The 27,149-nt window shown below is 39.8% G+C and overlaps 2 protein-coding genes across 9 annotated transcripts in view; one reads left to right on the top strand and one right to left on the bottom strand.

Moving 5' to 3' along the window:
• Positions 1–27,149, bottom strand: part of Emsy (EMSY transcriptional repressor, BRCA2 interacting) — a 70,789-nt gene that overhangs the window by 14,595 nt on the left and 29,045 nt on the right. For all 8 annotated transcript variants that reach the window (XM_057756075.1, XM_057756081.1, XM_057756079.1 and 5 more), the window contains 6 exons: positions 25,458–25,712; positions 22,151–22,300; positions 19,992–20,162; positions 12,201–12,337; positions 9,430–9,603; positions 8,665–8,863 (listed from right to left, as the gene is read on the bottom strand). In XM_057756075.1, coding sequence (XP_057612058.1) covers positions 8,665–8,863; positions 9,430–9,603; positions 12,201–12,337; positions 19,992–20,162; positions 22,151–22,300; positions 25,458–25,712 — 1,086 coding nt within the window. The remainder of the gene's footprint in view (positions 1–8,664; positions 8,864–9,429; positions 9,604–12,200; positions 12,338–19,991; positions 20,163–22,150; positions 22,301–25,457; positions 25,713–27,149) is intronic.
• On the top strand, positions 25,759–26,249 carry LOC130865222 (60S ribosomal protein L12-like). Its single transcript, XM_057756151.1, has one exon. It carries the CDS (start codon positions 25,836–25,838, stop codon positions 26,247–26,249), a length of 414 nt encoding a protein of 137 aa, XP_057612134.1. The 5' UTR covers positions 25,759–25,835.

The raw sequence follows: 27,149 nt of genomic DNA, 5'->3' as shown, positions 1-27,149 counted from the left end.
AGATTAAGCAACACATACTTAAGAGCTCTCTATAAACCAAATAAGCCAGAGCACTATGTCTAAGACACTGCATAAGAAAATGGAGAGAACACAAAGATAAGATCCCTAAGGCTCAGATCTGGACATCGCAATGGGGGAAACAGAAATGGAGAGATAGCTTCACGTCCTGGGGTAAACTTCAAATGATTAAAACAATGAAAGAGACTGCTTTTCCTTGTGTTGCTTAGTTAAAGCACCAGAAGTCTTCTGGTTGCTCAAAAATACTAGAAAAAGCATGGAGGTCCACCCTCTGAAAACATTACATCTGAAAGTCAGGAGGATGGCCAAAAATACTGGAGCAAGGGAATAATTCTCATAATGAAACAATTTTCCTGAAGAAAATATACAAGAAGTTCAGAATATGTAATCACCATTAGACAGGTCGGGGTGGTGGCACAGGCTCGGAAGCCAGAATATGGGAGGTGAAATAAAAGGAGCAGGAGTTTGAGGTCAAACTGGACTATATGAGACCCTGTCTTTAAGAAACAAAACCCCGAGTAGAAAACATCACACCAGAGACATACCAGTTCTATTAAGCTTCCTACTACATGTGCAAGACCAGCTGTTGTTGCCGGTAATGCCAAAGGCCATGTAAAGAATACTGTAATTTTTCTTCACATAATATAAGAAGAAATACAGGAAACTGTGTTTGTTTGTTTAGAGACAAGGTCTCTCGCAGTCAAAATGACCTTGACCTCATGAACCTCCTACTTCCACCTCCCAAGTGCTGGGATTTGCAGGCATATACCACCTTGCTGTTTATATAGAACTGGGGATTGAACCCAGGCCTTCATGTATACCAAACAAGCACTTTTTCAACTGAAACACATCACTAGTATCCCAATAATCAAAATTTTAACTTGAAACTGATTATACTAGGAAAACACTATTTTATATAACTTAAGCTCTTAAAAATAAGAATGATGAGCACAAGCCCATTGTGGAACAATGTTTTTGTACACTGTGAAGTTGTGTTGCTCTATTAATTTAATAAAGTGCTAAATGGCCAACAGCTAGACAGGAAGAAGTATAGACAGGAACTCTGGGTACAGGGAGAACTCTGGGAAAAAAAAAAGGGAGGAGTGGCCAGCCAGATGGAGAGGATGCAAGACACACAAGAGGGCAGGAAAATGCCCTAAGTCATGTGGCAGCATGTAAACTGATAAGTATGGGTTAAGTTGTAAGAAGTAGTTAGTAACAAGTCTGAGCTATCGGCCCAGCTTTTATAATTAATAAGTCTCTGTGTGGCTATTTGGGAGCTGGCAGGTTGGAGAGAAAAATTCAGCTACAAATGGCACCCAATGTGGGTCCACAAACATCCACATAAACCCTGAGAGAGTTTGAAACAGAGTAAAATGTGTCTTTCTGATGACCACACACTCTGGGGTAGACTCGGTGCTATCAACAAGCAGAGGCATGGCTCTTTTTAGAGGCCTGAGCACTTACGTGGGGTTTTTGAGCAGTGGTCAGCACACTACTCAATGGCATGTGACTAGGTAGAAACACCTACAGCAGTGTGGACCCAGAAACTTTCCAAAGCTGGAGCCAGAAACATGGCTCCTGCCAGTACCTCCACCATGCGGTCAGGTTCTCAGGAAACAAAGGCACCCGGGTGGAGCCAGCAGCCAGCAGCCACTAGCTAAGCTGCACAGCAGTTTAGGGTATAGACAGTCACAGAAAAACTAGTTTAAAAATAAAGTCTTTAAAGAAAGAGTAGCAATTTTAAAAAAAAGCCATGTAAAGATGAAAATTACAGGGAGTCAGCATCCTATAAAGTAATAAACCTTTTGATGGCTGATGAATAGGTGACAGCTGCTGAGACACACTGGGTTATGGACGCTGCTGGATCAACCAACCTCTATGTTTTAAGAGTCTTGACTTCACAATGCAAGAAGTTATAGTTTTGTCCCCATAGAAAATGTATATTTTATCTGCTCAAATATAAAACAAAAAATCATCTTTGGCTGACTTGTGTACATTTGAAAGTTTATGTGTTTTCAGAGCAAGGAGACAAGACAGTAATAAAAACGAAGGCCAGGAGATCCAACAACTCAGAGTTCCTCAGTTGCAGTTTCCACTTCCAGAACGCTTTAAGGCTGCTGGCTGAGACGGTCCAGCCTCAGACTACTCCAGCCAGGACTTGACCATTATCCTGATTTCTCAGAGTTTCCCCCAAAGATGTTAGTGGCCCCAGATAACAGAAAGCAGTCTAGAGAAAATAACGTCCACATTCCCAAGAAATGGGTTATGGATGTTTGTCATCATTTGGGGAAGTTAGATAAGTTATCATTGGTCATGGTCAGAAAAAGACCTAAACAAAAGAGTTAGATACACAGATCTCATTCTAAAGGAAAAAGGGGGGATATAGTATAGAAATGATGGGTTTATTATTAAAGGCTCTATTAAACATTCTTTAATCCAAAAAGCAACTATTAATCTCAAAATATTTTATACTGGTATGGATTTTGGTTTATTGGTACAAGTTTAAAATTATTTTTGTTGTGTCGTATGGATATTCTCTACTCTTGTCTGGGGTGTTGTGTTTATGCTCCCCATTTAGATTGCAATGTATAATTAAGAAATACATCTCTAATAATAAAACTTGTAGTCATAGTAGGTATGCTTTCAAGGTTAAACAGATATTAGATAGATAGATAGATAGATAGATAGATAGATAGATAGATAGATAGATAGATAGATGGTCTTCAAATACTTCAAAGACATACAGATTATGGTGTTAATGACGTTTAATAACCTGAGGCTTTTCATGACAATAAGACAAATCTGCTACGGACAGCACCAATCTACTTCAGAGAAGATGATGGGCATCGCAGAACCTCTACGTGGAGTTTACTTTCTTTGTGGCAAACCTAGCCACTTGGGCAAGAAACTGCTCTTGCCTTGACTGCTGACAGTAGCTTTCCAAATTGGACAAATAGAACACAAAAGAAAGTGACTACTGAACTTTACCAAGACAAGGTAGGTCAGGCCTTCAAATTTTCCTGCTTCTCAGAAAAGCCTGTCAGATATTCCAGGCCCGTATATCAAAGATGGATGCCCAACATTGCAAAAGAACTTTGGGTGACTGTTCAGGTAGTCAGATGCCCCTGCTATTAGGTAATATTATTTCCTTTTGGTGTCTTTGATGGAGTTAAAGACTAAATAGTTAAACTTATAGTTTTCTTTAGTTATGATAAAAAGTAAATTAGGTATGAAACTTTAGATCCACAAAGACAAGATAGATAATACAGAACTTTTTCTAAATTTGCCAAAAACAAACGGACTGAATATTGTAACTCTAACTCTTGATAACTGTTTTTGTTGTATATAGTTTTACTATGTTAAAGTTAAAACCTTCCTTTTTATAATTAGACAAAAAGGGATAAATGTTGTGGAACAATCTTTTGGTACACTGTGAAGATATGTTGTTCTTATTGGTTTAATGAACAGCTAAATGGCTAATGGCTAAGCAGGCAGAGGTCCAGGTGGGAGGGCCAGACAGAGAGCACTCTGGCTCCTTGAAAAGTTTGAAAGTCTAGTTCTAGACTAGGGCAGAGGTAAATGTCATGAGTTATGTGCCAACATGTAAACTGATAAATATGGGCCAATTTAAGTTGTATGAGCTAATTAGTAACAAGACTAAGCTATCAGCGAAGCTTTCCTAGTTAATAAGAAGTCTCAGTGTGGTTATTTGGGAGCTGGCAGGCAGGACAGAATAATGTGCCTACAAGCCTATAATCTGAGCACCCAGGAGGAATATCAATTGGATGTCATATAATCTGAGCCATATAGTTTCAGACTAGTCTGGGTTTCTGTCTCAAAAACAAACAAATTCTCATTGATGATATAGGCAAAGAGAGTCTCTTCAACCCAACTCTGAGATACACTGAATATTGAAAGTAGGGACAGTGTAAAAATATGGTGGAAAAGATAGAAAAAGTAACAAATTTCTGTACAAGAGTGCTAACCATGTAACATCTCCTCAAATACAACCATTCCATAGGGACTGGGAGACTGTGCCATCTCTTTCTGTCTACATGGAGCAACCCCAACCATTACGATACAAAATGAGAGTGTGACCCTAGGAGAAAACCCTTCACAGTCCCCCCTCTTGTGCTCTTTTGGCTTAGGCTCAGATCTAGTGATGATTCGATCACAGGACACTTGGACGCTGATCTGACTGTTACTACTTGTTTCTGCAATGTGCACTCAGGTGTCCAGCCTTCCGACACTTTAACATGACAATGTGGTACTGGCATGCCTAGAACTAGACCTCCATACTTCTCAAGGATGGTGGCCTGCTGCAGATTTTCCTTACATGTTATAACAATTATTTATTAAATGTCTTCTATGTTAGGTACCAGAAATACATACTTTAGTGTTACATTCAAAGGCAAACCTAGGCATCTCTATGCCTTTGTCATAAACTGTCTATATCACACTTCCATAGTCTCAAGACCTCTCGGTCAGAAGGGACTTAAAGGTCAACGTTACCATCCATCCACCCTAGAGTCCCATAGGACCCACGGCTCTCTAACAGTTCCTTCATTTCTCTTGTGCTGCTGTGATATAAAGATCTCCCTGTGGTTTCTACAATAGTACTATTGTCTCTCCACTTACCCACAGAGACCCAATCACTTCCTTCATCTATATCACAGATTGCAACATGACTAACGGTTCCCTGACTACTCCCAAGCAATCTATCCCCACCAATCCTTCCTCACAGAAAATGATTCCCAGATGTTTACCTCCCTAAGCCAGCTCTTCTAAGCTAAGCCCAAGTTGTTCTATATTCCTTCTATGTGACAATATAAACCTTCCCTCTGAAGTATTGCCCCAATGTTCTAGAGAACATAAATCCACAAATTTTCTGCAAAAGAGGGTTCTGTTGTCAAAAACACTGGGAAACATTTTATATTATGTAATTATATATCCTAGTTTTCATCCTTAACAATATAAATTACCAAATAAATTAGCTAATGAAGTTCTGGGGAAAAAAAAGGCGTTTTTTAAAATCGTCTTCACTCTAAATCCCTAAGATGATGGATCTCCAGGGACTGAGTTCTGACGTAAAACAATGTCTTTATGATACTTATTCTCACATCTGCCTCATGCCCAGCGCCTTTAGATCTCTACTCTGAATTCATCTCCCTGTTCTCTTCTGGTTTGCTTAATATAATCTTGTATTTAATCCACTTTAAAACCTTTTAGATGGACGGTGGTGGTGCACACCTTTAATCCCAGTAATGGGGAGAGAGGCATAGAGATATCTCAGGTCAGTTTGGTCTACAAAGCAACTTCCAGGACAGCTAGGGGTACATAAAGAAACCCTGTCTTAAAAAACAAAAAACAAACACCCCCCCCCAAAAAAAAAAGAAAGAAAAAACCTTTAGAGATAAAACTGGACATAAATGAACAAACCAGTACTTTTTAAAAATCTGGAAACCAGTAAGGAGACCCTTTATAAATATAAGAAACAAAAAAACAGAAGAAATATTTAGGAATGGAAAAAAAACACAGAAAACAAAAATATATGGTCTGATTTCCAGTGAGTGACCTAGGCAAACGTGTCTTTGATCTAAGAGTCTTGGTTAACTCACTGTCTATTGGTATCAACAGTCAAGAGCTCCTACAAGTTTAGGAGAAACTGCAAAGGGGATACAATGGTTTGGAATGAGGGAATTAAAATGAGTTTATAAGCATGAAGCTTACTCATTCCCTGGTTATTATTATCCTTGAGACAATAACAGAGAAGGAAATAATAATAAAAGTACAAAACAAAGTGATTAACATTTAAAAAGAAGTATCAGAAGCATAATGTGGCATGATGAGCCCTGCCAGGGTGGTCAAGACTCACATCAGGAGGACATCCATGGTGTCTACCCTAAGCTATGGGGCTGAGATGTCTCCTTGTGGGGATGGATATACTAAGAAGGAACCTTAGGACTTTTGAAGCAAAGAAGAAAAAAGAAAAAAAAGACTGATTCTTCCTTAGAATAGAACAAAGAATGATGAACTTTAAAGAATCATCTACAGATGTTACATCTGTGGATAAATGATTAATGAGGGTACAGTCTCAGAGTACCTCCTCCCAGAGAGGGATGCGCCAACTTCACAGTAGGGAAAACCAGAAGCAGGCGTCCTAACCAAGTGTTCATCTTATCAGTGTGACAAATGGCTAGTCAGGGTCACACAGTGACAAGAGGAGGGGCAAACGGAAGAGGAAGATGATGGTAACAACGTGATGGCTGCATGCAATATAGTGGAGCATAATGTGTGACCCTGGCTGGACGTGACTAGGAGACACAGCCATAGGAGCATCACTTATCAACTGGTAGTACGGCAACATGAATTACAAATTAGATAATAGTACTATTAATGACATTAAATTCCTTGACTTTGATAATGGTGATTTAGTAGCAAAAAGGATAGCATATAACAAACAGAGACCTAAAAATGTAATTTAGAGGTAAAAGGATTTGGTACCTATAACTACTCTCAACTGGCTGAAAAAAAACTTTAAAATTGTACACACATACAATGGACACAACAGAAAAGAAACTAGAGACAGAAGCAATAATGCAATGGTGTGGATATTGTTCACTGGGAGAGCATATGTTTAGCCAGGTATAAGGCTATAGGTTTCATCCTCAGAACCAAAAAATAAAACTGGAGAGATAGCTCAGTGGTTAAGAACACTGGCTGCTCACAACTGTGTATAACTCTAGGCCCTGAAGAACGAATGCTCTATTCTGACCTCTTCCAGAACCAGGCAGGCACATCAGTGCATAAACATACATGCAGGCAAAACATTCATACACATATAGAATAAATTAAAAAAAATAAAGCCTCCAATCAAGCAAACAAAGCAAAATATAAGTAAATAGAAATCACTGGTAATAAGAGCTACACATAACTAGTTTACATACTGATTCACACTCAGCAGAAAGATAAAACAGATATTAGTAAAGTAAGTTGCAAGTTATTATAATCTCTGATAACAGGCTGAAGAAAACTATCTACTTTCTAAAATCAGTGTTGTAGTGTTTATTGAAATCAACAGCTTTTTTTGTAATTAACAAGCTTTCAAAGATCATCTTAAATTCTACTTGTTTTGTGAACGAACGTTTCTCATTTTCTTGGAGTGCAGACTTTTAGCCTTTGGAATAATTTTGTTCGTCACTAACAAAAACTTGTATGCTGCAATTGTACGTAAATCTTTTTAAATCTCCTGGTGTGGTGGTACACCTGTCCGCCCAGCACTAGGAAAACAAAAGCAGGAGGAGCACAAGGCCAACGTCATTACAGAGAGGAAAGGCAGGTTGGGCTATGCGAAACCCTTTCTTTAAGGTGGGGGCAGGAATGAGGCAAGAACTCAACATTTATAGGGTCTAACACAGTTCTTAGTACATAGTACAAACCAACAAATAATTGTCAACAAACATAAAACTATGTAAAACGAATATGAAGGCCTCGTTAAAGAATTAAAAATAATGAAGGGTATAATATCAAAAAATGTGCTTTCTAACCGTGTTTAAAAAATAAAAAAGCAGCAGGCATGCCAGCAAAACTGATACAAAGGAAGAGAGGAACAAGGACTAGGAGGAAAAAAAGAGTGTATAAGCACAGACATAAACATAAGCAGAAAAACTCTAATCCAAAATGCTCCATGAACTGAAACTTTCTGAGCTAAGTGACACTACCAGCGGGAAATCCCACATCAGACCTCACATGATGGGCAGTCAGAACATGTGCAGGAAAAAACCTGGAAATTACCCTCTTACTAAGTGTATAAGGTTTATGGGAAACATGTATGAATATCATGTTTAGACTTGAATCCCATCTGTAAGATCTCTCCACTCTCTCTCTCATGCACGCATGCACACACACGCATACACAAACACTAACACACAAATACAAAATCTGAAATCAAGACACTTGTTATCCCAAGTATTTCAGACAGGATCCTCAGTTTGTAGCACCCAATAAGGGCAGTCAGGATAATTGAGTCATATGAACAGAAGACAATGTCTCAGAGCTTCAGAGTAGACCCTGAGTGTATATTCTGAGACTTCCTAGAAAAACGTCATAATGACGGTAATACTGAAAATTATCTCCTACTGTGATATTCAGTTTCTGATAACTTTGAGGGTTAAAGGAAATGTTACTCATAATTAGGCAGAATAACAAACATAAACTAGGACTCCATACAAACAGGATACACAGCTACCCACCTACTGCTCACCTCTGGCCACCCTGACTCTTTCTCAGGGTTCAGCAATAATCAATTCTAAAAGCATATTCCTTTCTTATATACTTCTTCTACTTACCCAAACCAAAGAGTAGAACATAAACATTACCATCTGGAAACCACAGCTCTGCCCAGATCAATACTACCTACCTGATAAAAATATTACCTTTAATCTATCAATGATTTGATAAACATTTGACACGAGGTAAGAATGGTAAGCTATATCAAAATGAAACATCAACTCGTTTATTAAACAGGCAAAATCAAATCAAATCAAAAGAACTACGAGCATACAAGTTTGGTCTGGAGTCCCTAGAGGAAACTGAGGCACAGTGTTATCAGGTTTGTGTAATCAGAAGTACAATAAGTCTTACCTTGGGAACTCTGGGAGGACTCCGTGGAAGAGGAACTACTATCTGTGTAACCCTGTGGTTCTTCTTTTCCTTCCTGAGTAGATGAATTACCGACCTCTGCGACCCTGGATGCTTGCTGTAATGTTTCTGTTACCAGTTGCCTTGTTTGTTCACTAACAACTGTAGCTTGAAATGTCACTGGTTTGGGTTTAATGAGAACCTAGAAGAAAATCAGAAACATGCCCAGATGAAATGTCAGAGCACCATTTAAATACTAAACTAGCCAGGCACGGTGCTTTATGTCTATTACTCCAGCACTCGGGACGGGCTAGAAGACTGTCACTAAGTCCAAGACAGCTTTGGCTAGAACGAAATCCTGTCTCAAAAAGAAACAAAGAACAACAGAAGCTAAACTTGTAGGACATTTCCAGATAAAGAAATTATCATCATGTATATTTATTATTAGGTTTTGGGTCCAGTATTGCTTACCAAAGACTATTTCACTCCACAGATGAACAAGAAGCTAAGCTATGCACAATATTTTAAATGGGACATGCCAAACTGCAACAGATATGGTTCTTTTTATTTTTTTTGTGTGTCTGTGTATGTATATGGATGCCCTCAGGGGCCAGGAGAGGGTTTTGAATCCTCTAGAGCTGGAGTTCCCAATGTGAGTACACAGACTAAAACTCTGATTTTCTGGAGAAAAGAAATGGGAAGAAAATTTCTACCTGAGAATTTTAAATATTCAAAAGGCACGAAAAGTTACCACATCTTACAGCATACCTGCGTTTTTCCTTGTTGTCCATAGACAATTTTTGTGGGGATGATTTTAGCTGCTGGCTGGACTGTGGAACCTATTCCTTTGGGCTGTGTTACAATCATCTTGGTGATGGGTCTTGTTGCAGTAATGATAGCTGGCTTTGCTCCAGCTGGCACTGTCTGCAGAGTCTTTTCTCCCTAGATTGAAGCCAATCATTATTCAGGAGATTTATATGCATTTAAATTATTAAAACAAACAAACGACTGCCATTTTACTGAAAAAGGACAGAAAGATTTTGCCAGGATGGGAAAAGGACTGTAGATTGTGCAACAAAGTACACAAAAGTGATTTAAAAAAAATCCTGGACTTAGTTAAATATTGTAAGTCATCTGACCAACTTTCTAGCCAGAAGAAAAAAAATCAAATTAGGTAAGTCTTTAAAAAATCACCACATCTGAGAACATCTAAGAACTTATACTGCCCTACTCATAGAATACCTATATTAAAACAGAAATTTCTGGAAGAACATACACTAAAACCTTAACAACTGTTATATCTGAGAGTTGAAATTGTAAGTCATCTCCCACACTAATTTTTACTTTTTAATAACCTGAAGTGAATTATTTATGTAACAAAAAAATGGTGCAGTATACCACAGATAAACATACACATACAAATAAGTCAGGCACAGGGAACTATAAAGGAGCACAGAGCAGGATGCTGTAGAAAGAACTATGGAAAGATAAAAAGAAAAACGATATTGACATTCTTTCCAAGGTTACATGGAGGGAAGGAAGAAGAAAACTTAAAGCATTTCTCATGTCTTCTAGTACGTTACGAATACCACTTTAGTCTATTACAGATTCAAGCCCATTAACCTTTCACCGTCTTCTGAATTTTTATCTGCTTTATTCTGTCTGTCTCTCTTTCTGTGTGTGTGTGCGTGCGCGTGCGTGCGTGCGCTGCTAGAGACTGAACCCAGGGCTTCATAGATGCTAGGTAAATGCTATACCACTAATCCATACCCTCAGCCCTTTGTTTTCTTCTGAAGTACCAGTTTCTGGTCACAGTTTTAATATCAGTACAGTTTTATTTTATAATTTTCAAATTAAATTTCAAAAAAGATAGCAGTTTTCACATTAGCAGTTTTTTTTTTTAATTTTAGCTATCATCATCACAGATGTGTAGCTTCCAAACTTAGCAGTTGGTAAGCTGAAAGCAACCAGTGAGCTGTCTAAAGAGTAGCCATTCAGAATTCATATCTAAATCTGGGCCTAAGAATTATAAACCTAACTATCAGCTACAATTATCTAAAGGAAACAATGTGTCTTATTTCAGCTCACATCCTGACTGCAGCAGTGTTCCCAGAAAGAGCTGTGACTTGTCCTCCAACAGCCACTAGTTTGCAAGTATGCAGCCTGTCCAAGCACGGTGACCCACACAGAACCCACGTGCAGCTTGCAGGATGTCATGTGGGAACGCTCCTCTGATGTAAGTGGGCCTGCATGGATGCAGGTGGGGAGTAGGAGCATGTGCTGTGTGCTCCGTGTGCTGATGACAAAGGTCCCATAGACCGATACACTTACTTTACTGGCGTTTCCTGCCAAATTACTGCTCAGTATCTACTAGACAAAATTCAGACACGACTCTTAGATCTCCCATAGCAGACAAAATACCCTGCGGGAGGGAGGCAGTTTCAAGACAGGGTTTCTCTGGGTAACAGCTCTGGCTGTCCTGGATCTCAAAGAGATCTGCCTGCCTCTGCCTCCCAAGTGCTGGGATTACAGGTGTGCATTACTACCACACGGCTATACCCTTTTTTGTCTTATAAATTCAAATACTACAGAATCCTGGCTTTCCTACTGAATTGCTATGTAAATTCAAAAAGGACTAATGTGGACCACTTTCAACATTACAAAAGATGTGGTACATAAGCTTTTAGGATCGACTTCTAGTGAGGTCAGAAAAGGTAAAGATGCTTCTGAGCCTGAGTGCTTAAATACCAACAACAGTAAGAAGCCAATGACTGAGAACTTCCCATGTGTTGTTAGACACTGTTCTAAGCACTTTCAAAATACCCATCATCACCCCACTGTAGACATGAAGAAATAAAAGATTACGGTGGCTAATAAGCCACCCAAAGTCAAAGAGCAGTGAGACAACAAAGCCTAAATATGTCTAAGTCCAACCTCTTAACAACTGCCTTCAGAGTCTAAAATGGGAAAAATGCAACAAATCCCCATCTATCAATTTTATCTTAATCTCAAATATTTCTGTTTGTCCAGCGTAAATCAAACACTAATCTACTGGCCATAAGCAGGAATAAAATTGTTCCAAGTCTTCCTGCAGTTAAGCAGAAATTCTCCATCTGCATGAAACTGAGCACGCAAGCCATGGTCACAAGCCACCTCGCTATGAGCAGTTATGAACAACATGCTTTCAGACTACTATGGCATCAGAAGACAGATAAAGGTGATTCTATCACAGCACTAGAGACTCAAGCTGGTCTACCCACTATGGGGTTCTGATGTTGGATGGCCTTTAAAATATTTAGTGGAGTGATGGAGGAATGGCTCAGAGGTTAAGAGCACTGGCTGCTCTTCCATAGGACCCAGGTTCAATTCCCAGCACCCACAGAGCAGCTCATAACTCTCTGTAATTCTGGTTCCAGGGGATCCAGTACCCTCACACAGACATACATGTAGGCAACACACCAATGTACATAAAATAAAAATAAATTATTTTTTAAAAAAATGTTTATTGGACTACTGAGTGTGTTCAAGGTCTTACTTACTCCAGCATTTAGCAATGTTGTGACAACGTTTTTGCCAGGGAGGCCTTGAATGGTCGTTCCTTTTCCTGTGGTCTTTTGAACAACAATCACATTGGGCTTGGAAGTCATTGGGATTGTAGTGATTTTGGTAGTCGTTCCTTAGAGAGTGGGAAGAAAAGGAGGCCTGAGTTAAGGACTAGTGATACTTGGTTGTTCCTGTTCATGACGTATACAAGTAATACATGACTACATAATGTCATCGTTAGGTGATGTGAGTGTGATCCTAAGGACAAAAATGAAGGCTTGGAATAGTAAATTCTAAATCACCCCAGAATAATAAATATTAAGAATTGACTTTTTTTTTTTTTTAAAGGTTTCTAAGACAGTTTAACTATGTAGCCATAGCTGGGCTGGAATTCACTATGTAGACCAAACTGGCCTCAAACTCAAAGAGATCTGCCTATCTCTGTCTCTGCCTTCCAATGCTGGGATTAAAGGCGTGCACCACCACAGCCCAGCAAGAAGTGAGTATTAAAGCAACCCTCTTCTGAAAATCTGAGGACCTACACCAAATTCCAAGTCTACAACTATCGCTGTCCATTTCTTCATCAGCACTCTTTCCTGACTGGTTTAAAATTAAACAGAAATCTTATGACACGTGTTTCCCTCAAATCTAATACTAAATTTATGTGGTCAGCATGATGGAAAAACTCTTCAAAAAAGGAACATTAGAGGCATATATCAAAATTCACTAAATTGTAGAAAGGATTTATTTTATGGAAAGACATAAAACAGTTGTGTGTAGTAGTCAAGGCCTATAATCCCAGCATCTGAAAGGTGAGGGCAGGAGGATTGTGAGTTTTAAACCAGCTTGAACTAGAGTGATACTCTACATTAGAAAAAACAAAAACAAGAAAAAGCGAACACAGATACGCAGATCAAGTGACAGTCAGTCTGAGCATCTAAGTGTGCACAGCTCTAGAGACCGAAAGGAGGAAGCAGACTTCCAGGGCAAATTGTTTTCAGCCATTAAGATCTACTTTCTTATTATACTAAGAGAGATAATTCAATCTCAGGAAAACAAGCACCTCACGCTCTCCCTCATATTTGGATCCTTTATGCATGAAAATAAGGGAATGTGAGGGTCAACAGGTGTCAGCAAAGGAAGGAGAGCCAGGCAGTGGTGGTACACGCTTTAAACCCAGCACTCGGAGGCAGAGGCAGGTGGATCTCTGTGAGTTTGAATACAGCCTGATCTACAAGAGTGAGTTCCAGAACAGGCTCCAATACTACAGGAAAACCCTGTCTTGAAAAACCATTTTTAAAAAAAAAGGAAGGAAGGAGGGCGAGCAAAAGGGACATCAAAGTGGAAAGGGGGTTACTAGCAGGAGCAGAAGGGAAGAAGGGAGGGACAGGGATGGGGCACAAGAGGGTAAAGAAACAACAAAATAATAGTTGTTTGAAAACAGCATAATGAGCCTAATCTTCTATAAGACAGATAAAAGATCTAATTTCTAAGTGTATATGTAACTCTACCGACAGAAATATAGTGTTCTTCCCTCTAGAATCTGCTTCTCTCCCACCTATCAAATCTATCTACTATCAAATTTGTGCTCTATATTCTAACTGTCTAAGTTAAAGGCCAGGTACAGACTTTGGATTCCTGCCTTGAGTCCCTGTACCTGCCAAAAAAAAAAAAAAAAAAAAAAAATGACCTTTTCATGTCACTGATGGCTCGGTGTGTAGCCAAGGATTCACCAGCAACACGGTTCTAAACATGACGGCCACGCAAGCTCACTCAACATTGCTCTCCTCTGCTTCACTACTGCTCCTCCGTTTCAGGCTTCTCCATCTCCCAGTTTTGATATTCTACACCAAACCCAGCATCCTAAATTAAGCCTTTATACCAAGACTCTAACAGGTTAAATTGGTTTTAAAGAGTATTCCTAACCCCTCACTCTTCTCTCTTGAAAGTCACAACCCTACGTGCGGGCTAACAGGGTGGCACAGCAGGTAAAGCTACTTGCTCACCACGCCTGATGACTGAATTCAATCCTTAGGCCCACAGGGTAGAAGGAGAGAACCAACTCCTGCAAGTTGTCCTCTGACCTAGGCACCTCCATTCCCCAAAATAAATATCAAAACCAACCAACAAAAATAGCAGCTTACATAGCCACATTAGTTTCTCCTGTTCAGGAACACAAACGGACGACCAAACTATGAGGCTTTCCACCACTGATCCACTAGGTCCACACTCCTGCGCGGAGCTTCCGAAGTTCCCAGCACTGATCCACTAGGTCCACACTCCTGCGTGGAGCTTCCGAAGTTCCCAGCACTGATCCACTAGGTCCACACTCCTGCGTGGAGCTTCCGAAGTTCCGATAGATTTTAAGATTGCTCCATCTACCTCTTTCCCTCGGCGTGCTGATCTCATACTGAGCATATTAGGCCCAATTCTACTTTTGCTCCTTAAATTTTCTGTGCCTAAGGAAGCAGGCAGATTCTACTTTTCTACAGGCCTGTGCAGTGAATGTTTAAATACAAAATGGCCACTCAACAAAAACACAACTTATTTGCAAAAATATTACATAAAGTTATATTATTTTCCACTGGAAAAATACTAACATTCCTTACTAGAATTTCAAACGAACATATTATAGGAAGTAATTTTACACCAAGAATAATAGGGTTCTAGTTCTAAGATTTACTCAGAAGGGGCCTGGGAGATGCTGTTCTTGCCAAGAACCTGAGGTCAGCTCCCAGCACCCACATGGGGCCTCATTACCATCCATAATTTCAGGTCCAAGGGATCCAATACCCTCTTATGACCTCCACGGGCACCAGGCACGTACATGGTAAACAAATGAATACACATACACAGGCACGCAGACAAAACACTCATACACATAAAATAAATCTAAAAAATGTTTAAAGAATTATGAAGCAATCTGCTACATTGGGGTAATCCTGTTATAATTCTTCACAATATACTTGCTGTTGTGTAGGAATATTCAATACCCAAAGCCTCATCCAAGCATATGGGAAAAATCGTTTTCTTCCTTCAACTACACTGTTAATAGGTGAGCCACTATAAATCACAGGAACCAAGCTGCTCATTGCTCAGTAAGGCAACTTTAACTCTTGATTAATTCTAATCCGTCACATATGATGTGTAGGCCTTTTTAGACACTGGGAAATTATCAAATATTTGGTAATGGAAAAGAGGGTTTATAAAAATGACCTCAAACAATCATAAACTATGCTTTTAAATTAACACCAAAATATAAGGGTCTTTTGGTTTTAAGATAAAACTTGCTTAACAACTGGTTTTATTTACATGTACTAAAACATCTACTGAGTCCTTATAAAGATTTTGCAACTTAGGAGACAGTCATAAATCAAGTCTACCAGTTTAACAAGGGGGATGGGAGGGGGTGTCAATAATACCAAATGGGAGGAAGAGGATTAAGAGGAAACAAGTATAACATTGCTTTAGTCTGGAACACCAATCTTTTCTAGAATGACCAGTATTAAATGCCTGAAATTCCAGTGTACATGTCTGACCACAGAGAAGTCTATGCAAAAAAAGTTACACATCCAAAAAGAAAAGAAGGCCACTGCTGGGCTTTCGCAGTAGAGGATCTGCAGTTCTCATAATACAACAGAACCCGCACAAGCGGGCTAGCACCTTGTTTTCCTTTAGTTTGGTTTTTAAGATTTGTTTCTTTTGCAGTTCCAGGAATCAACCCCAGGACCTTGCTCACTCACACTCGGCAACTGTTCAGGTACCCAAGCTTCACTGCAGTCAATTTAGGATTCTTTTTTTTCTCCTAGTTTTTTGAGGCGGGGGTTTCTCTGTGTAGCCCTGGCTATCCTGGAACCCTCACTCTGTAGATGAGGCTGGCCTTGAAGCCAGAGAGTTGTCTGCCTCTGCCTCCCTAGTGCTGGGATTAAAGGTATGTGCCACCACAACTGCCTTCTGTGGATATTAAAAATGAAGCACATAAATCTTTTTCATGTGCACTAGTGTTTTGCCCGCATGTATGTCTGTATGAGGGTGATGGATTCCCTGGAACTAGAGTTACAGAAAGGTGTGGAAAAGCCATGTGAATGCTGGGAATTAAACCTGAGCCGGTGCTCTTAACCTCTGAGCCATCTCTCCAGTCTCAAATCTTTTTGTTGTTGTTTTTTAAGATAGGGTTTCTCTGTATAACAGCCCTGGGTGTCCTGAAACTCACTCTGCAGACCAGGGTGGCCTCAAACTCACAGAGATTCACCTGCCTCTGCCTCCAAAGTGCTGGGATTAAAGGCGTGTCCCACAACCTCCCAACCCATTTACCATTTTTTTGGCACATGCTGAATCCTGTACATGTTTAAATATCATAGCACCACATACAGATTCTGGCACTTCAGAGAACTACCAATAGAGACTATACTTAAGGGTAAAAACAATGGAACCAAATAACAATTACATTACGATCACAATGGGTTCTCTGATAATGATGATGAATTCCAAAAAAAGTCTTTACTTTGGGGGTGTGTGGGATGCTTAAACTGGAGAGGCAAAAGAACTGTAGGCTATATAGTTGCAGGTTAGGCCATACAGCTGGTGTGAGGCTAGCCTGGAATACACAGTGAGATCCTGTCTCCAACAGTAACAACAAACTATGAAACAAATCAAAACTATTACAGCCAGGTTTGGTGGTATGAGCCTACACTACTCTGGAGACTAAAGCCAAAGGATCACAAATTCTAGGTCAGTCTGAGTAACTTGGGAAAAGCCTGGTTCAAAATCCGAGGCTGAAAGGGGTAAGGATAGGGGCACTGAGAGGTGTGCTTAGCTGGAAGCCGGGGTTGGGGGTGGGGAGTGGAGTGTGAATATTATGGTATGCTGACTTAAATTTATTGGCTTAGATCCTACTATCCACAGACTCTTTTTGTTTGTTTGATTTGGTTTTTCGAGACAGGGTTTCTCTGCATAAAAGCCCTGGCTGTCCTGGAACTTGCTTTGTAGACCAGGTTGGCCTCAAACTCACTGTCTCCTGAGCGCTGGGATTAAAGGCCTGCGCCACCATAGTCCAGCTCCACAGATTTTTAAACCACTCTACCTTGGTTTCTGTGTAATATTTTATGCAGCTTTCCCAAAAATTAATTCAATAAATAAGCAGAAAAAAACGCACAAGCAACAGTTCCTTGCTAGACACTGGGAAGATAAAGAGCCATGGCCAAGTCTTGCCCCAGGCCTGCAAAATGCCCTGAGAGTTAAGACAATTAATTCAACCCAGAAGGAGCCAAACTTCTGCATAAAAGGAGCATTTTTCTACAGTCAAAATTCAACAACATTCACAATATATATATGTACATATATATATAATCTAAAAGTTACGTGATGCGTATGTATATAAATTACATGATTTCCATTTGTTTCTTCCAATAAAAATGAAAATACGATTTTTCTAAAAAGTACTATGGAAAATTTAACCTGCCTTCTAAGGTGTTATACAAAGGAAGCAAGAGCTTCACAAATAATATATATGTTCACCACAGGATTATTTATAATAACCAAACAAGAAAAAAAAATCTAAAAGCCAAAAATTCCACATCTGTAAACAATTAAATCACTCAATAGTAAGAATATGATTAAATTATGGCACACAAGAGAATATTACATAACCATGGAGTAATCAAAATACATTTACTGATATGGGAAAATATCTAAATTGTTAATTAAAAATTGAATTTTAAATTACACAAAATATTATAGATTCTTAATTTTGCTTGTACCTTTCTAAATTCTCCCACAATTAGAGGAAGATTTTTTTTTGTTTTTGTTTCAAAGTCTTCTATTCTTATAGCTGAGTGTCTGAGAATATTTTATCAAAAATGATTCTTTTGTATGGAGGACACAGGAATCAGAACCCACCACCTGCTCATAGATGAAGGCAGAAATTACTTAAATTTGTTCAATCAGGCTACCAGCTGATGCTGAGATTTTTTTTAATTACTATATTATAATCTCACTGTCATAGGACAGCAAGAATATAAAGGAAAAAAAACACTAATTTTTTTAAAATAAAGATTGTGAAATGGGAGCCAGAAAAATGGCTCACTAGGTAAAAGTACTTGCCACCAAGTTAGACTGTTTTAACTCTAAGTGAATATATCCTACAATGCTGGAACACTGTAATAATTCTCTCACGCAGAACCACCCACTCCATTCAAATAACAACTAACCTTGAACAGTTTCCTCTTTAACACAAAGGTGGTGTGTGTGTGTGTGTGTGTGTGTGTGTGCAGATAGATAGGTATCAGATCAAACTTCTGCTTCTAGGATGTATGTACAATCTAATCTAGTAGAGAGCAGCAATGCTATAAATAAGGTCCCTCCTGACATCTAGACATACCCGCAAGCTATACAGTTCTATGAACTCAGACACAAGAAAGCTGCTCTGGGTCATAAAAAGCTACCTTCCAAGTCAACTCTCTGAAATGTGTTTGAGTGAGAGCTTTATACTGTTGAAAGGCACTATCAAATGATACACTAGAGTATTAACTGTTTTACTTATATCTCCACTTAGAAGCTACAGCACAATGATCCCGTCCTCCTCGGGTTGGCAAGCACTGGGTTTTCTCACCCACACTCAAGAGTGGAGCCAAAATTAACAGCTTTGAATAGAGACCTTTGTGCCAACGCCACACTCTGTTCTGCTTTTTTCCATTCTCTGAGTTATCAGCGACATCAAATTACCGTCAGGAACTTTATTCCTCTCATTTTAAAAGTTAGAACAACTCACCTGGGATAGACAAAACATGACTTGTCTACAAAAAGAGTAGACAGCCAAAATCCATAGGCTTGCTTAATCACATCATTTACATAATTTTAATTAAAAATAATAATCAATGAAAACAAATGCCACATTAACATTCCACTTCAGAATCTGTAACCCATATACTGTAAAGATTAGTGTGCCAATAAAAATCAGGTACTGTTACAGCATACCAACAAATAGGCAGAGGCAGTTCTACTATCTCAGTAAAATATTTTTAAAAAGCAAATGGTACAAATGGTGCAAAAACAAAGATGTTCACTAAGCTAAAGTGGCATTAACGACTGAGACATTCGGATGCACATACAAGCTCTTCCACTGTCCTCTCTGCAGGCGCTGGACACTGTGTTACCTCTAAATCCTCAGGTCTCCTCCTATAAAGCTGCCACAACACCTCAAGTTACACAGAGTCTAAAGGGGGTGACCAATGTGAGACTTTTTTAAGTGAAAAATCACTATGCGAACATAAATCATAGCTTTAAATCACTATGCAAACATAAATCATAGCTTTAAATCACTATGCAAACATAAATCATAGCTTTACACCGTGACTTACAACTGAACGCTCTTCCAACTTGATATTTAATCACTACATATAACGACTGAAAAGTGTCAAATTTTGAAGCAAAATCTGGTGTTAATAAAGTCCTGCTGTAGAGAAACATGGCTTTTTTTAAAAGATTTATTTATTTATTATGTGTACAGTGTTCTCTCTGCCTATATGTATGCCTGAGTGCCAGAAGAGGGCACCAGATCTCATTATAGATGGTTGTGAGCCACCATGTAGGTGCTGGGAATTGAACTCAGAACCTCTGGAAGAAGAGCCTGTGCTCTTAACCTCTGAGCCATCTCTCCAGCCCCTAAACATGGCTTTTCTTCTAAACGAAAATCACCATTTTAGAGTGTGCTTTTAACACACTCTAGACATACCTACCAGAAACAGTATTACTGCTAATCATCTTTAACACACTCTAGACATACCTACCAGAAACAATATTGCTGCTAATTATCTTGCCTCCCAAGGTAGCTAATGATTTGGGTACTACAGTAATGATGCTCCCACTGGTAGTTTTCACATAGGTTGCAGCTCCAGGGGTTGTGGCTACTCGACCTAAGGATGGGCTCACTGTTGGCCGGGTGTAGGTTGCCTGAGTACCTATAGGAAGTAGTGAAAAGAAAAACTGATCAAACTTTTCAACTAATAAAAAGAACTGTAACTGTAAATTTCACCAAAGTTCAATGTCATATGTGTCCCTTTAACCTGAAAATGGAACCGCAAGGCGTCAAGATGTCCATTTACAATTTTATAGCCAGTTTTCAATGTGTACAGCAGGGACCAATGCCAAGTCTATTCTAATTAATTCTACACGTAAAACTTTGTGACGTGTTGCATCAAATTACCAGCCCAAGGAAAGGTAGAGCATTCCCTTCCCTTCTCCTGCTATCATTTTTTCACTGGTTTTTACCTCAAAGCTTAAATGTAACCGCCTTCCTGTCAAAGCCCTGTAGGTGTCTCTGTTACAGATATTTACGGTCCCTGAGTCTGTCTGATGCTGTCCCAGAGCTAAACTCAGTGACACCATTCAGCCAATTAAGGCAATATCTGTCTTATACCCTGCTACTCTCTAAAGAGATTTTCATCTTTTCAAGGACCAACCCATCATTCTACTAGAGATACAGCTGAAACTGCAAGAACTGTCAGGAGCAGTTTATAGACTAAAATCACCTCTATTTGAGCATTTCCTCCACTTTAACTGGCCTGTTAGAAAACCTGTCTTTACATCTCTCTCCAAAGATTTCACACCTCTCCTACTATTTCTACTTCTCTTTCCCAGAGGACTGAAAACTCATCAGATGAGCGTGATGCCCTTTCACATAAACACAGGAGCTCTGAACAACTACTCCTACAAGAAGGATCAGCCTCAGGGAAAATGAAGAGGAAAACAAGAAAAGACTAAGATGGCATTTGCTTAACCTCAAGTGAGATTCGGAAAACACTGTAACAGTTAATTCCAAAATATCCCAGCTTGGAAAACAATACTTTTAGGGTAGGAAGTCACATGCTGTAAAAACTTACAACCACTACAACCACAAGAGGAACAGTAAGAAGAATTAGTCTGATCACAGAATACATTCAAACCAGGAAAAAAAAAGTCTAGTGCAAAATAAACATGGTACAGGGCTATAAAGTTTGAATGTTTTGAATTACAACAACAACAACAAGCAAACAAAACAAAGCAACTCCAGCTTCTGTTCAAAAACAATTAAAAACAGACAGAGAGAGACAGAGACACACACACAGAGAGAGAGAGAGAGAGAGAGAGAGAGAGAGAGAGAGAGAGAGAGAGAGAGAAGGAAACAATGTTGTACTATAAACACAGAAATATGACCCAGTCGGGCTATGTATGGGTCTGGCTTTTATGTAGGTCTGGGTATTTGAACTCAGGTCCTTACACTTGCGCCTTAACAAGTGCTTTTACATACTGAGTTATCGCCTTAGCTCCTGACTTGATATCATTTAACATGTATAAGGTTCACAAAGGGTAGTTATTGAAAAAGGAACAACAGCATGCTCCAGTCTAGGCGGCCCCCACTACACTGTGATGTGCACAGACTCTTGTGAGTGACGTCCTTGATGGTGGGCACATTTTCAGCTACTCAACAAGTGCTGGCTGAGGACCTACATGCAGGGAATAAGATTTGTCCCTTATCCCATGAAGCTTGCTGTCTATGTGGATGCCACTCAACCAACAACTGCACGAGTAGAAACTGGAGTAACTCATCGCAATGGAGAGAAATAACAGAGGACTATGAGGAAAAAATCAAAGAGGGCTAACTAACTTCAGGGCCAGGACAGAGTTCAGAGTCAGAAAGACCTGAAAACTGGGAGAGTGAGTGCTTCACGTGCACCTGGCCCTTGGTCTGAACCCCAGCACCAGGAGGTGGGGACTGGAGGATCAAGAATTAGTTCAAGGTCATCCTGAGCTACACACAGAGTTCTAGGCTACAGACCCTGTCTCAAAGCAAAATAAAAAGGACTTCTTTGTAGAACTGTCTCATCCCTTTCTCAATGTGCAAGTCATAACGCTGGCCTGGGGCTTGTTTGATGACATGAACGGATGGCCTGATGCTTGTGAGACTTACCAGTAGGAGTAGTTACCAGCTTGGTTGTCATGATTGCACCGTTACTGCTAACCACCATAATAGGGGAGTTGCTACTGGTGGGTAGAGTTGCAGTCACTGGTTTGGGTAAGATTTTACTTGGTTGAACCTGCTGTGTGATAATTTTAACACCTTTGAAAGAAAAAAGATAAATCTCAGTACAGATAATTGTAAAAGAATGCCACTTAGCCCAATAGGGCAACAGTTACACACGTCTACTGAGTCTCACTCTAGAGATGCTTCTTTAACACTGATGAAACTCTAAGTTTTCGTCGCTCAAATTTCTCTTTCCTAAATCCTCCCAATGCAAGAATGCAGCTATTTTATTTTAACAGATTTCTTAAAGAAAACTAAATCTGAACTTTTATCTATAATACGAGTTTTCAAACGAGTTAGCGAAAGCAAATAATCTGTTTCATCCAAGTACTTGAGGAGAAAGGACTAGCATACGGCATCACGAGCAGTCCACATAGCCCTTCCAGCAACAACAAAGACGTTTCATGATTCGGAATTGACATGATAAGCTGAGAAACAGTTAACAGGCTAAGCAGAGTTTTTGTTTGATTTGTTAAACAGCTGTCTGATCTCTCATTTGTTTTATATTGAAATAGGATCTTATTATATAGCCATGGATGGCCTGAAACTCACTGACTAGTCCAGCCGGGCCTGGAACTACAGATCTTACTGCCTTTGCCTCCTGGGTGCTGGGATTACAGATGTGTGCCACTATGTCCAGCTTAAAAATCTTTTCTTGCTTTTGTTTTTGTTGTTAGTACTGTTGAACCCAGGGATTCACACATGCTAGGCAAGTGCTCTACACTAAGCTATATCCTGAAGTCCTAAAACAGCCTTCTGAAAAAAAGTATTTTGTTTGTTTGTTTGGCTTTTTTCAAGACAGGGTTTCTCTGTAGCTTTGGGGTCTGTCCTGGAACTAGCTCTTGTAGACCAGATTGGTCTCAACTCACAGAGATCTACCTGTCTCTTGCCTTCTGAGTGCTGGAATTAAGGTGTGTGCCACTACTGCCCGGCTTTCTAAAAAAAGTATTTTAATAACTCACTTTATCAAATGCAGAATGCCAAAAGAGGCCACACCAGTACTGCACCTATATAAAACATGCATGTGAAAAAGAATTCAAAGGCGTTATGCAAGAAAAACAATAAAAATGTTAAGGAAGCTATATTGGGACTTTTTAATTTTTTAAATTTTTATATTTACAATGTTATGATGTTTACACTGGCTTTCCAAACATAAAGTATTCATTAAAATGCATGAGATCTAGCTACACTTCTAAATCAGTGGTAACTAAAGAAGGAAAGTTTAGTGCCATTTATCAATTGCCAATCTTTTAAAGAAAATACAGAAAAAAACATTCTCAATACAGAAAATTAAGAACTGCATTATTTCTGGTGTAGTGTGATAATTTATCTTGACTGTCAATTTGACAGAATTTAGAATCACCCTGGAAGCAAACCTCTGGGCTTGCCTGGAGGAACTTTCTGGATTGGATTAAGAAGGACACTTCCTTGGCTCATCCTGGACTGAATAAAGAGGAGACAAGAACAGACCAGCAGCACCGCCCACTCTGCTGCTTCTCTGAGGACACAAACCGGCTGCTTCAAGCTCCGGCCACCACCACTTCCCCACCAGGGTCTCACTTCAAGTAAGTAAGCCCTTCCTTTCCTAAATGGCCTCTGTCACAGCATCAAGGAAGCAACCAATGCAGGCGGTAATTTAAACTGAGAAATTACAAAACAGGTCTATGTATTTAGTAACTTTAAGTAATTCTAAACTTCTACTAGTTAAGAAAAAAATTAAAATTACAGTATCTGGGCATAATTAGGTAAGTAACAACTCTTGTGACTATTTTTTTAATCTACAAAATAAAAGTCAATTAGTATATACCTCACAAGGCTATTATTGTAAGGATTAAACAAACTTGTAAGGTTTCTAACACATGTTGAAATTCAGTAAGTATTGTGGAAACAGTTCTGAATATAATGAACCATAAGCAGTAAGGTCATCCAAGGAAAATTATTTCTAATATTTCTTACTAATGAACAATAATCCTGTATAATGTCCTTGCAGAAAGAGGCTCCAAGAAATAACCACACACACACAAAAAAAAAAATTCACAAAATCAAAAGGCAATTCTACTCAGTCCTATGCAAATCAACTGACCATGAACGAGAAAGCCAACCACATAAACACATTTCCAAAGAGGGTCTTAAGAACTCTGACCCTCTCAGAAAGTGGCAGGCCTGGGAAGCCGCCCTCTAAAGGACTAAGACACTCAGATGGCGTGAGGAGCTCTTCAGTCCACACAATGGACTATGGAATTACAAAGCAACCACCACTGAAAGGCTCTGGGGACTACAGAGCAGCCCCATGGGTCAAAGAACTGACATCAAGCCTGATCATCTAAGCTCCATCCCAAAGACCCACACGGTGGAAAAAGAGAACCTGTTCATGGAAGGGATACTCTGACTTCCACATGCACACCACTGGCACACATGCAGGCACAAACACATGTTCTCACTCAGAACATGTGCACATACACACGTGTACACACCAAATATAAATAAAATGCAATAAAAAAGAATGTTCTGTGTGGTGGTCTGAAAGAAAACGGCCCCCAAAGGGAGTGGCACTAGTAGGTGTGGCCTTCCTGGAGTAGGTGTGGCCTTGTTGGAGGAAGTGTGTCACTGTGGGCTTTGAAGTCTCATAAATGCTCAAGCCACATCCAGAGAGGAAAAACCACTTTCTGTAGCCTACATATCAAGGTGTAAAACTCTCGGCTTCTCCGCCACGTGTGCCTGTATGCTGCCATGTTCCACCGTGATGATAATTTACTAAACTTCTGAGCTGTAAGTCACCTCATTAAATGTTTTCTTTTATGAGAGTTGCCACGGCCATGATGTCTCTTCACAGCAGTAGAAACCCTGACTAAGACACTCTGGAAAGGGGTTTTACGGCAAATAGCAAACAAAGACACGTCTACCCAACCAAACCCAATAGTTAAAATCACGTTCTGCGACATCTGAGACAAGACCGTTTCTCTTTCCCCTCCCTCGGCTCTGCAGTTACAGAGAGCATGGTCCCTTCTGCACATTCTGTTCAGAAGCAGGACTTCAGCTTATCCTCCTCACAGCTGCTTAACGCCAACTGAAATACCATAGAGAATATTTCCAATCCATAGTAGAATCCAATAGAAACAAATACCAAAAGGACCACAAAACCCTCTAAACATCTGGTAATAAAACAGCAGCCCTTGTGCATTTTTCCAGTTACCTGACTCCTGTTTGATCTGAATGGTAGGCTTGATGCCGGGTGGCAACGGTGACTGCTGTGGCTGCTGCTGCTGAGACACTGAGGAAGGCTGGGCCGCGGGCTGCTGCGTCTGCTGCTGCACTTGTTGCAGCTGCTGCTTAGGAGACTGCTGATGCTGTTTAGGAAGCTGTGCGAGAATCTGGGTAGGGGCGCTCACTAAGCTTTTGGGGGAAGGAAGTCTTGTCGATGCCATTTTGATTGCTGATGTGGATACACCTACAGAAAAGTAAAGAAGATTTAGGGCTTTGGGGATTTTCGGATTTCGGCTCAGAGGAAACCACGGTACAACTTTCTTCAGTCATTCCAAATTGGGTTCACCCGACACCAGCCGCCTCCACCATGCCGCCCAAGTATGACCCCAACAAGATCAAAGTCATGCACCTGATGTGCACTGGAGGTGAGGTCAGCGCCATCCACCTGGGCCCCAAAATTGTCCCCCTGGGTCTGTCTCCAAAAAAAGTTGGTGATGACATTGCCAAGGCAACCGGTGACTGGAAAGGTCTGAAGATTACAGTGAAACTGACCATCCAGAACACAGAGGCCCAGGTTGAGGTGGTGCCCTCTGCCTCTGCCCTGATCAAGAAGCCTCCAAGAGACAGAGAGAAGCAGAAGAACATTAAACACAGTGGAAATATCATGTTCCACAAGATCACCCACATTGTCAGAGATCTTTCTGGAACTATTAAAGAGATCCTGGGCTGCAATGTGGATAGCCGCCACCCTCATGACATCAACAGTGGAATGCCCAGCTAGTTAAGAAGTAATAAGAGAAAATATTTCAATAAAAAACTATCTGATAAAAAAAACAAAAACAAAAAACCATCAGCCAACTAATATCTTGGAAACACAAAGGATCAAATGTAAAGTCAACTATTATTTAAAAAAAAAAAATTTACTAAGTAGACTAACTACAGTGCCCACTCTTGGTTATAGTCTTGCTTCATTAACAAGCTTCTAATTTTTCTGTAACCACCTTACTTATTTTCATTGTAGTTTAATTCTAGTACCACTGCTGGCTGCTAGTCTAACTCTTTCTTCCCTTTCTAACAAAACAGCATCTTTCCCTTTGAGAACCCACAGTCCTGGGCACTGGCATACACTTCCAGGGAGGCCTCTCCCTAAGTCAGTTCTAGAGGATAATTCTCAACTGACCTAAGCTTGCCATGGTACTCCCTTACTTTTCCAGCAATAAGGTAAAACTAGTTATAGCCAACACGCTATGAGAGGAATCTTCCTGGAGAACATCTAGGTAAGGTATTCTCTCTTTTCTAGGATTTTCTTGTTTTCCTTTGGTATTTTCATGGCTATGGTGCCTACAATGGATGCATCTAACCAACAGCAGAGTTACCCAAGGAAAAAAAAATTCCTTACTGGCCCAGTGATTCACCCAACTTAACTGAAGACTTCTGTCTTATGAACTTCTGAAATAGTAAAGCTTCTTAGAACACCAGTCAATCGGTGCTTACTTATGTGCAGTCATTCAAACAATCACTCTTCACATTTTGCAAATAAATTTAGACATTAATCCAGTCAGACTCAGAATAAGTAATTTATTATACATTTGGATGCACAAAAGAATGAAGGGAATACTACTAAATCAAACATATTAGTCTACCTTTGGAAGAATTATGAATGAAGCTACATTAATAATTT

This window comes from Chionomys nivalis, chromosome 23 (assembly GCF_950005125.1).
Source record: "Chionomys nivalis chromosome 23, mChiNiv1.1, whole genome shotgun sequence".
Classification (NCBI taxonomy): domain Eukaryota; kingdom Metazoa; phylum Chordata; class Mammalia; order Rodentia; family Cricetidae; genus Chionomys; species Chionomys nivalis.
Note: the sequence above shows the minus strand (reverse complement) of the source record. Positions and strands in the feature narration are given on the sequence as shown.

Coding starts and splice junctions, on each gene's coding strand:
- LOC130865222 (XM_057756151.1), top strand. CDS start 25,836: ATGCCGCCCAAGTATGACCCCAACAAGATCAAAGTCATGCACCTGATG.